Source organism: Laccaria bicolor, genomic scaffold, assembly GCF_000143565.1.
Source record: "Laccaria bicolor S238N-H82 LACBIscaffold_85 genomic scaffold, whole genome shotgun sequence".
NCBI lineage: Eukaryota > Fungi > Basidiomycota > Agaricomycetes > Agaricales > Hydnangiaceae > Laccaria > Laccaria bicolor.
In genome coordinates this window covers 56,415-65,718 of record NW_001889956.1, presented here as the reverse complement: position 1 = coordinate 65,718, position 9,304 = coordinate 56,415, and the positions used below count along the sequence as shown (strand labels likewise).

General features: G+C 49.5%; 3 protein-coding genes across 3 annotated transcripts; all 3 read right to left on the bottom strand.

Annotated features, from left to right (window-relative positions):
* Window positions 1–416: 416 nt before the first annotated feature.
* Window positions 417–3,459, bottom strand: LACBIDRAFT_335389 (uncharacterized protein; the record flags this gene model as incomplete). Its single annotated transcript, XM_001890255.1, has 10 exons — window positions 417–921; window positions 1,001–1,410; window positions 1,489–1,587; window positions 1,689–1,732; window positions 2,012–2,061; window positions 2,315–2,665; window positions 2,858–3,004; window positions 3,098–3,199; window positions 3,297–3,326; window positions 3,428–3,459. The coding sequence occupies 10 exons, from the start codon at window positions 3,457–3,459 to the stop codon at window positions 417–419; spliced, it is 1,770 nt and encodes a 589-aa protein (XP_001890290.1).
* Window positions 3,460–5,411: 1,952 nt separating this feature from the next.
* LACBIDRAFT_317688 (uncharacterized protein) lies at window positions 5,412–5,857 on the bottom strand (the record flags this gene model as incomplete). The annotated part of the gene is made up of 4 exons (XM_001890254.1): window positions 5,412–5,445; window positions 5,507–5,594; window positions 5,657–5,777; window positions 5,840–5,857. 4 exons carry the CDS (start codon window positions 5,855–5,857, stop codon window positions 5,412–5,414), a joined length of 261 nt encoding a protein of 86 aa, XP_001890289.1.
* A 1,794-nt stretch (window positions 5,858–7,651) lies between these two features.
* Window positions 7,652–8,566, bottom strand: LACBIDRAFT_335388 (very hypothetical proline-rich protein; the record flags this gene model as incomplete). The annotated part of the gene is made up of 2 exons (XM_001890253.1): window positions 7,652–8,239; window positions 8,510–8,566. The coding sequence occupies 2 exons, from the start codon at window positions 8,564–8,566 to the stop codon at window positions 7,652–7,654; spliced, it is 645 nt and encodes a 214-aa protein (XP_001890288.1).
* Between the last annotated feature and the right edge of the window lie 738 nt (window positions 8,567–9,304).

Sequence of the window (9,304 nt, the reverse complement as noted above, 5' to 3'; positions counted from 1 at the left end):
CTCGACGACCAGAGAGCCTTTGCGCGATATATTTCAAAAGCGCTAGGCGAGCGATCGAGGAGGGAAAGTGTGTGGAGGTTCGTAGAGGTTGGTGTAATGGGGTGCTAGCGCTGCAACCTGAACATCGAAAGAGCCTCCAACTTGCCAAGGTTCGAGAGGTGATGGAGTACAAGTGGCATAACTCCATTCTTCATTCAAAACCAATGCCGGATATGTCGTGGTTTGAGGGGGACAGACACCACACGAATTTTGGTCAGTAGAAATTGCAACAACAACCGACTTCTCGACAACGTATTCACGCATGCAGGAGAAATTCATAAACAACGAGGCGGAGTTTGGACATAGTCGTCGGGAGAGTGCGTGGCATGTAGGTCTCGAATCCTCGAACTATATATACAACTTTTTAATGACTACTATCAGTCGCAGGTACGATATAAGATGCTTCCGATCTCCATGAACGAATTACCATTGTAAGGCCCCCCGCAGTAATTTTTAGCATCAGGCCTGCTCGCTGCACAATTGTACTCTCCCATGAAAAAGTTCAACGGCTTGGATGGGATACCTGGAGGCCCATAATCCCGCTTCCCAATCGTCTGCCCAGTCTTCACATCCGCAATAGTGAACGTGAGATACTTCCCCTGTTCCAAATACAACTGGTACTCGTAAAACTGTTGGCCAGCCGCGCCACTGGTGGTGTCAGTGTACACCCCACCGCCCTGGCGCTGGGGTGGCTTGCCAGGGATGTACGAGCCAGAGCCGGTGTAGAATGTGAACTCGGCTTGGTTGTTCCCGCCACCGTAGATCTCGGCGATGTCGATCTCATCGCAGTTGTGGTAGTGGCTGCCGTTGGGGTCGAGGGGACCGACGACGCAGAGCTCTTCGCGGAGGACGACATTGGAGTTTTTACCGCTGTCTGGGGCTCTGCGCATGGTAATCCAGATGCTCCTAAGTACGTTATTTGCTCAAGTTCGATATTTAGAGGGAGGGGAATGAAACGGACGTGTAGGGAGCGCTACCATCATTGAAAACGAAATCATTGCGAAGCCGACTTTCGGTGTTTGGGTCGTTGATATCGGATGTTGAGCTGAACATCCTGTACCCGTTTGGCCCTGGTCCGCTGATTCCGATTGAATTGTCATAACCTGGGTAGGTCTGGTAGTTGAGGAAGTTGTGGGAGACGTGGAGACAGCCGTCGGGGTCGAGCCTCTGCAGGAAGCTCGCGTTGCTTGCGAGGGCTTCGGCTTTGAAGGCGCGCATGGCGACGTCGGAGGCAGCTGCACGCGCTCTCGATTGTCTCAGGCCATGTGCATGCCTGGTGGAAGTGAGTGACATGCTGTCATAGTTGGAGATGCCAGTGAGCGCCGTGAGATCGAAGAAAGACTGGGCAAATGCCCAAGCTGAGAGGAGGAACTGCATCGTTTAGAGTGCTGATTTTGGCGGTTGTTCAACGAAACAAGCGTACATTTATATCCAACCACGGCTGCGTACTATGGCCGACATCCCACCATGGGCGCTACAGAGCCAGCCCCTCGAGGCCTTAGAACCACCTTGGTGCAACCGCTCTGAACGGCCCCCGGACGAGTTGGTCTATTTTTAAAATCTAACCACGCAAAACACGTGCCTATTATTTCTGGCCTTTCCCAACTCGTCCTCCTTGCTTTCGTCTTTCTCATTCGTTGGCGACTTACCCTCTTCGTTGGATTTGTGCTCGACTCCTTTCTAGCCTGTTGCTCTGTATGGCACCAACAGGGCTCACGACTGGAGAATGAAATCCGCTGGCATTGAAGGTACCTATAGGCTATATATGTTGTGATGTCAATGGTTCGTCCAGCGCGCATCAGCATCAACAGCAACATGGATTCGACCAGGTTCAACCTTCGCGATCCCTCTCGCAAGTTCCTTTTGTCCGTGAATGTGCCTGCTGCCAATGCAGAATTTTATGATGAGTTGTGGTGATCAATCGTCGCCTAATGGCCACAATCATCATCATCACGGTCATCATCACACTCACTAGCAGTAGCACCAGTGACAGTCAACTGATAGCGCTCCCTCCCTATGATCCTTTACGGGAAGAACATGGGAGTGGGAGTGGTTTCGAGTACCAGATTGAGTGGCGAGGGACGAATATTGATTCGGGGTGTGAGGGGCTTTGTGTCGTGGGGAGGGGAGAGTGGAGGATGAGAATTTTGGAGGATTCTCTAGTGCACCATTCTGAGTCACATTGGCTCTCCGTAGATAAAAACATTCTTCACATGAGGTCTTTTGATGGAATTCTTGAACGGCTGGAGGAGTGACACGGAAATGGGGGGCTCACTGTCGTTGAACGAGGACGTTTGCGGCGAACCATTGTGCTTGGCAATGACGAGTGGCTTGATGGCTGCTCTGCGGGAATTGAACTGCGGACAAGGAAGGGACAGCTCGTCGTCGTTCGCGGTAAAGTTCTGAATCGCGAAGATGGACCGAAATCTGAAGATGAGATGGGTGATGTAGAAGAGGCGCAAGGACGAAGCGAAGAGAAAGTTGAGATGGGTGGACGCGGATCAATGAATGTAGAGCTGAACGACTGAACCAGTGAGGGGACGGCACCGGACTGGGAGCAGTAGGAGGATGATAGGCAGGTTGGGATGCGGAGAGAAGGATGTCGTTTCCATCCCATCTCAAGTTCCTATATGCGTGCAAAACCACCTCAAACCGCATACACCTTTCGCGCATTCTGTTTCCCCTCCCTCCCCCATTGCCAAAACAACGAACTCGGTCGTCCACGTTTCATCACCGTATGACATATCAGCGACACCCTTTCCTTCAAGCTGGCCGTGAGGGATTCGTATAGGTTCGAGAGACATGAAGGAAGGTTAACTTTAAGGAGGGTTTGGAGCTCCAAGAGAGGGCTGGTAGAGGACGTTTGGTAGATTCGCATCTGTGAAGAGAGGGGATGAGGCTAGAAGGGAAAGGGAAAAGGGTAGGAGTACCGATATAGATGTAGACGTTGGGACAGGGGGTCAGGCTACAGTATCAGAGGAGCAGTGTGCATGAATCTGTGATAGTGGTATGTTCTTGTAAGAACTGGGAAAAGGATAACAAAGGGAATGGAACGAACCTTAGACTCTTTCGGCATCGAAGTCCGGTACCCAGTCTAACGATTTGCGAGCACCCTTTGTTGCATGTTGTAAACTTCTTGTAAGAGTCATCGAAACCTAACCTATCTCACCGAATACGACGCCTCGCGTTGTAGGCCATAGCTTCTAGGGGGCTAGGGTCAGAGACGAAGGAGGAACAACTATGGGGAGGTGACGTACGTGCCGTTTTCTACAGAATTGGCGTCGCGACTACGTAGCTCAGCCAGCTCCTAGCGCGAGATCTGGCAGAGACCAACAACTTGAACAGAATCAGTACTCGTCATCGATATGCACCAAACCCAAGTACTCACCCAAACGGAACCAAGACGCAATCCCACACCATCTCTCCTCCGTCCTCTCTTCAGCTACCGTCGAATCCGCGAGTTTCTTTCAGACTGTCTGGACAGGCACCTTGCACTATACGGCTAGTCGGAGGTGTTTTTCGAATCCAGGGTGTTGAAACTGTTTTTCGACGGGTTTTGAACGAGAGTTTTCGTGGGTTTGGAAGACAGACGGGCGTTGGTGTTTGTTTAGGTGATGGTGGTTGAATATAATTGGCGCCGGTCCCCTAAATTTCACCTCCCAGTGAGCTACGGAGATGAAAGGATTGATTGAAAATACTACGACGTTTGTACAGACTTACAGGACATGGAAATGTACACGATATCGGACTGACATTCCACATCTTCTGTCACCACTTTTGCCTGACTAGTACTTTTGCGTCAGCAATCTTTTGTCAAACTCCTCCAACCGCGACCGGCCCCTCAATATTCAATAACGCCTGTGTCGGTTACCAGACTTCGAAGCTAGGCGTCCGAGGTCCTTAAGAGGTCTACCCAACTATTCCGGCAAAGGGTAGTGCATAGAGAGTGGCTGGCCATGGCTCGTGTCCCTGAGTTGCGGCCATAAAACAGGTCAGCAATGGGCTATTTGGGAAGCGGGGTCGATGCAAAGGAGGACAGTACAGAGGCTAGGTTGTCGTCATCCGTCGTTGACATAATGTAAGTCAAGTGGAAGGGCTTCGTTGGCAAGTCTCGACATTGCACTTGATGTTGGGGTAGCGCCAGACTGATTATCCCACAGAGAGTTGCTTCAATGTTGTCATGTATGTATTATGAGCGGTTCCCAGCCAAGCAGCGTGTTTTAGTTGCCGTCCGAGCAATGTTTGTTTCCAATTTGTTTCATGTTGGCGTACCCTGTTTAGGATCGTGAGGCGCTAATTTCTGTCTCTGGTTGGGGCGGTAAGACACAACAGAGACGAGGGGCGCCACTGCAAAGGGGGGCCTTATGTGAGGGCATTGAAGAGGCTATGTCGTTGTCGTCCGTCGTTGACATAAGGAAAGTAAGTGGAAGGGCTTTCACTCGCAAGCCTCGACTTGAAATGTTAGCGTCGGATGAGGACTCTAGTCTCCTCCCGAGGAGAGTTGGGTTAAAATATAGAGGGGTTGCGGCAGAACTTCCTATAAGAGCCAACTGTGTGTAGACTCGTTAGCGACCATTACATGAATGAAAATAGCCTTACTTGAAAAGCCTCCACAATAAAAGCGAACTGATGAATCAGGCCCTTTGACCGCACCTCAATAACTTGCAAACGGCCACGACCCTCTGATGGCCAGTGAGCTCCCTTGAAAGCATCGCCATTATCAATGCTAACGCTTGACGATGCAGAGAGCGAGCAAGGATGGAGCGGTTTTGGGTATAGCTGAGGGGGTGATGTTGGGGAATGGGGAGAGGTTTCAGGCTAGAAGGGTTGGGGTTGGCAGGGGAGAGGATCAGACTAAGAGAGCTCGCGAGTCTGGGGCCGCACTGTATCCAATTCGCCCTCGCCAATTCCGGGTTCGTAGCACCACTCTCCAGACGGAAAAGAAGGCGAAAGTGGGACGCAAAGGTAGCTGTGTTTGGCAACGACGAGCAGCTTGATCCTTCCTTATGTACGAGCACCTAAGCCAAGACCTCCACACCCATAAACACTCCACACATTATCCCTCTCCTCCGCCGTCCAAGGTATTAGCGCTGTATGGCATATCGGCAGCTTCCTCCTCTTCAAAGAACCAGGAGGGTGTTGTATGGGTTCCTGGGGTCATGAAGGGTGTCTGTTTCGAAGAGAGTTCGAAGTCGTGCTGCGAGAGTCATTTGTGGATATTTAGTGGATGACGGTGTTGGTAATAGTTTTGAGGTGTCTTGTGAAGGGAAAGAGGGAGGAAGAATGGCTGTGATTCCGATGCTCGTTTTCGAATTCTTAATCGTTGATATCGCCGAGCAGCCGCTCGATAACGTCCGTAATCCTCCCATCCTTCAAAGGATAATCGGCGAAGATTTCGCCTGGATACTATGTAAAAGAATGGAATGAGCCATATGGGCGAGTCAAAAGATATAGAAGAAATTCACACCTTTTCTCGACTGTAAATGGGGAAAGTGTCTTCAGTTTACGGTCCTCTCCTACGGGATTAGACGTTGACGGGTTTCGACATTTCCACCCTAAACCAAGTTGGGCGTAGCCAGATGAGGACCAAGAAACGTACAGAACGAGCTTTGCGTACCTGATAACACCCCAGCACCACAACACATAGATGTAAATGCTGGGAAGATGTAATGGTTGGGGAAGTGGGCCACGAGACGCGCTGCAAACTCTAGCGTATCGGAGAGTAAGTGTAAATGAATCTGCAGTAGTGGTATAGGTTTGTAAGAACTGGGAAAAGGATAGAAAAGGGGATGGAACGAACCTTGGACTCTTTCGTCATCTCCTCTCCTCGAAGTCCGCTACGTATCATCCTCCGCCTCTGGGTACGTATCACCAATGGGTTTCCCAGACTAACGGCGAAGTTGTCCTGGTAGTGATCGAGCCCTATCATACTTCGATAATTATGGCGCAGGAAGGGTGGGTCATGGCTCCTAGGGGGCCGGGGTCAGAGACGGAGGAGGGATCAAGATGGGGATGGGAGGGGACCTACTTGTAGAATTTGGCCTCATGACGTGCACTATGGATAGCCAAAAGATGAACAACTTGAACAAAATCAATACATACATGTCATTCAAACGGAAGTACTCACCAGCTCCCAAACGAAACCAAGACGCAATCACACGCTATATGTCCTCCCTTTCTTCAACTACTGCCAAATCTTCCAGAGTTTCTGGAGAGGCGCCTCGCACTATTCTTCGGTTCTTCCACAATTTTCGGCTGGTTTTCACGGGAGCTTTTGGACTGAAAGCACTGCAGTAGCTCTAAGGGTTTGTTGAGGGTTTTAAGAGGAGTTTTTATTGCTTTGTGAGTTTTTGTGGGTTTGAAAGATGGGTACAGGATAGCGTTGGTATTTGTCACGTGGTGGGCGCTGATCATTCTACAACTGGCGCCGTTCTGCTTTCATCTTGTTCTCAAGAAAATAGATAAGATGTTAAGGATTGATTCCACGATAGATTCTACAACGGAGAAGATTTTGGGCGAGAGCGTTGGAAAAAGCTGGATTGCCGTCATCCGCCATTGACCTAACGGAGTTAGGTGGAAGGGATTCGGTCGCGAGTCTTGCGGTAGCATCGTCCCAAGGAGAGAGAGGTAAAGAAAGTTGGTTCAAGACACAGACGGACTGCAGTAGCAAAGGTGTTGGACTTTGATAAGGTCGATACCTGTTTTGCTCATCCTGCAAGAACCAACTGACTCGTTAGCTATCACCATTATAGCTTATAGGAATGAAGGTAGACTTACTGGGAGAGATCAACAATTGAGCCAAGAAATTTCGACCTCACGTCAATGGATGTTGAAAAGCAACGACCCTTATATATACCTGCCATCGCTCCTTCAAGCATCGTCATCATCTTCGCCAACGAACCTGGAAGACCTCGACGAAGCTCAGCCTCCCTGCAGAGCTCGTTGTCGAAACATCAGCCCAATCGGCATCGTGAGCCGTGCGCAGAAGCCAGCTCCGCCAAAATGGGCCATCGTTGCGGTGGAATCAGGTGAACGAGTCACTCGAATGTGTGAAAAGCTTTCGCAAGGCGTACGAGGTGAGCTGCTACACCGTCATTTGGTTCATGAAAGGCAGTTAAAGGGTAGGGTGGGGAGAATGCATACCTTTTCCGTGACTATAGGCGGGAGAAGCCCCCTTGGGTATCGAGAGAGCGTACGGACGGCGAATCTTGGACAAAAGAGTATGTAGAGCTACAGGTCGACGTTCTCGTGAGCGTGTGTCCCAGCAAAATGACTGACAAGGTGCTTGTATGACCAGGGTAGAGGCACCCGGAGATGATGGAAACGAGTCGACGGTACGGCGATGAAGATCCAAGAACCACTGTCAGACTGCACTCGTAGGGCATCGCGGATGAGGCAGCGTGAGTGGGAGGGGAAGGGGAGAAGGATTGGCGTGGATTGTGGTAGGAGAGACTTTACTGATATGACCTGCTGAGCTTGACGGATTGATATCCATTCGTGGGGACAAAGACGTCCACGGAAGCTTTGGGCTCGCCTTCTTACTACTCCCCACAGTACCCAGTGTCCCACCACCAAAAAAGAAAAACTCAACCCTGGCAGACACCGTCTTCGTTCACGTTCCTCGCGAGTCCATACAATCGTCGAGGAGCTGCAATTCGACTTCGGCATCGATCTCGGAGTCGAGGAAGGTGAGAAGTCGGATATCGTCCCGCAGTGCTCCAGCTTCTCCAGTCCGTTCGCACTGTGAATCCACCCCAGCTCGAAGAGATCTATCTGAGGGGGTAATATCATCGGCTAGACGACAGTGACTCTCCATTCCCATCCACGTCATTTCCGACCGAAAGCCGTCCTTCGTCGACGATCCAAAGACGGCTAACAAAGGGATCTGGCCGTCTGTCTGAGAAACGCAGGCCGCGGCCATGCCAGGGTACGGGCGTCTGCATGAGGATTTCGGGATGTGCGAGAGGCGAGATAGGGCCGAGGTTGGGTTAGGGAAGGGGGAGCATTTGAGCCATCGCTGTGGGGGTAGTGATGGAGGAAGAGCTAGATGTTGACGAGCGAATGGGTGTGGGGAAGGGGGTGGAGGGTGGTTCGATGGTACTTCGCCTTCTTCTTGCGTGTTTTGCGTCGGAGATGAAGAAATATATCGACGATGAGAGTACGGACGGGATGGCGAGTATGAAGGGGATGGGTTGGACGGCTGTTGATGGGGTGCGGTGGATGTCGATGGCAGGAAATTTGTGAGGGTGCCCGATGTCATCCATCCGTTTCATTTCAAATTATTCCCTCGGAAAGATTCGCTTTTGTTCGCTGGAGGGTTGACATCGAGGTGAAGTTACTGTTTTCTGTCAGAAAAGATGGCCGCTATTCAAACTATTAGATGCGAGTCAGAGAGTCGTAGTGGTAAGGGATAGAAGGTCTTACAGCGAAAATTTTCGGAGGAGATTTTGATTTTGTGAGTGGTGCTTACCATCCAAATCATAAAACCATGGCCTAGGCCAGGAAGGCCTTGTGCATAGCTCCACATACTTTTATGAAAAGTATATCATATTTATCCCAGGCCCTTTTATGATAAGGATTTTTTCATAAGAGGCCTTGTGCATTTCAATAACTTTTCATTGCAAGCCAGGATATTTCATTGAATACTTTTCATTGCAGGCCAGCCCTTTTCATTGACCGCTTTTCATTGCTGCTGGTATTTTCATTTGTAGCTTTTCATTGCAGGCCAGGATATTTCATTGGATGCTTTTCATTGCAGGCCAGCTCTTTTCATTGACTGCTTTTCATTGCTGCTGGTATTTTCATTGGATACTTTTCATTGCAGGCCAGCCCTTTTCATTGACTGCTTTTCATTGCTGCTGGTATTTTCATTGGTAGCTTTTCATTGCAGGCCAGGATATTTCATTGGATGCTTTTCATTGCAGGCCAGCCCTTTTCATTGGCTGCTGTCAGGTGGGTCATTAGGAGAGTGGTCACATGACCAGTTGCCTAAAATGGTTAAAAAAACAAAAATTGTAGTCCTGCACTGTAGCTTTCTGAATCTGTTTGAATTATGTTGTAAAGTGCTTTCATTGTAGAGATATGAGGTAAAAGATTTTTCTCATTGCCAACTTTTTTTTTTTTTTTTGCATTTTTCTCCATGAATACAAAACCAAACAAGATGATTTCAACACATTTAGAAAGCCAAGAGAAGAAGCTACAATTATCATATCGTGTGAAAATTCAGCCAAAAAGGAAGGTGCATACCTAAAAAGGAAATGACATG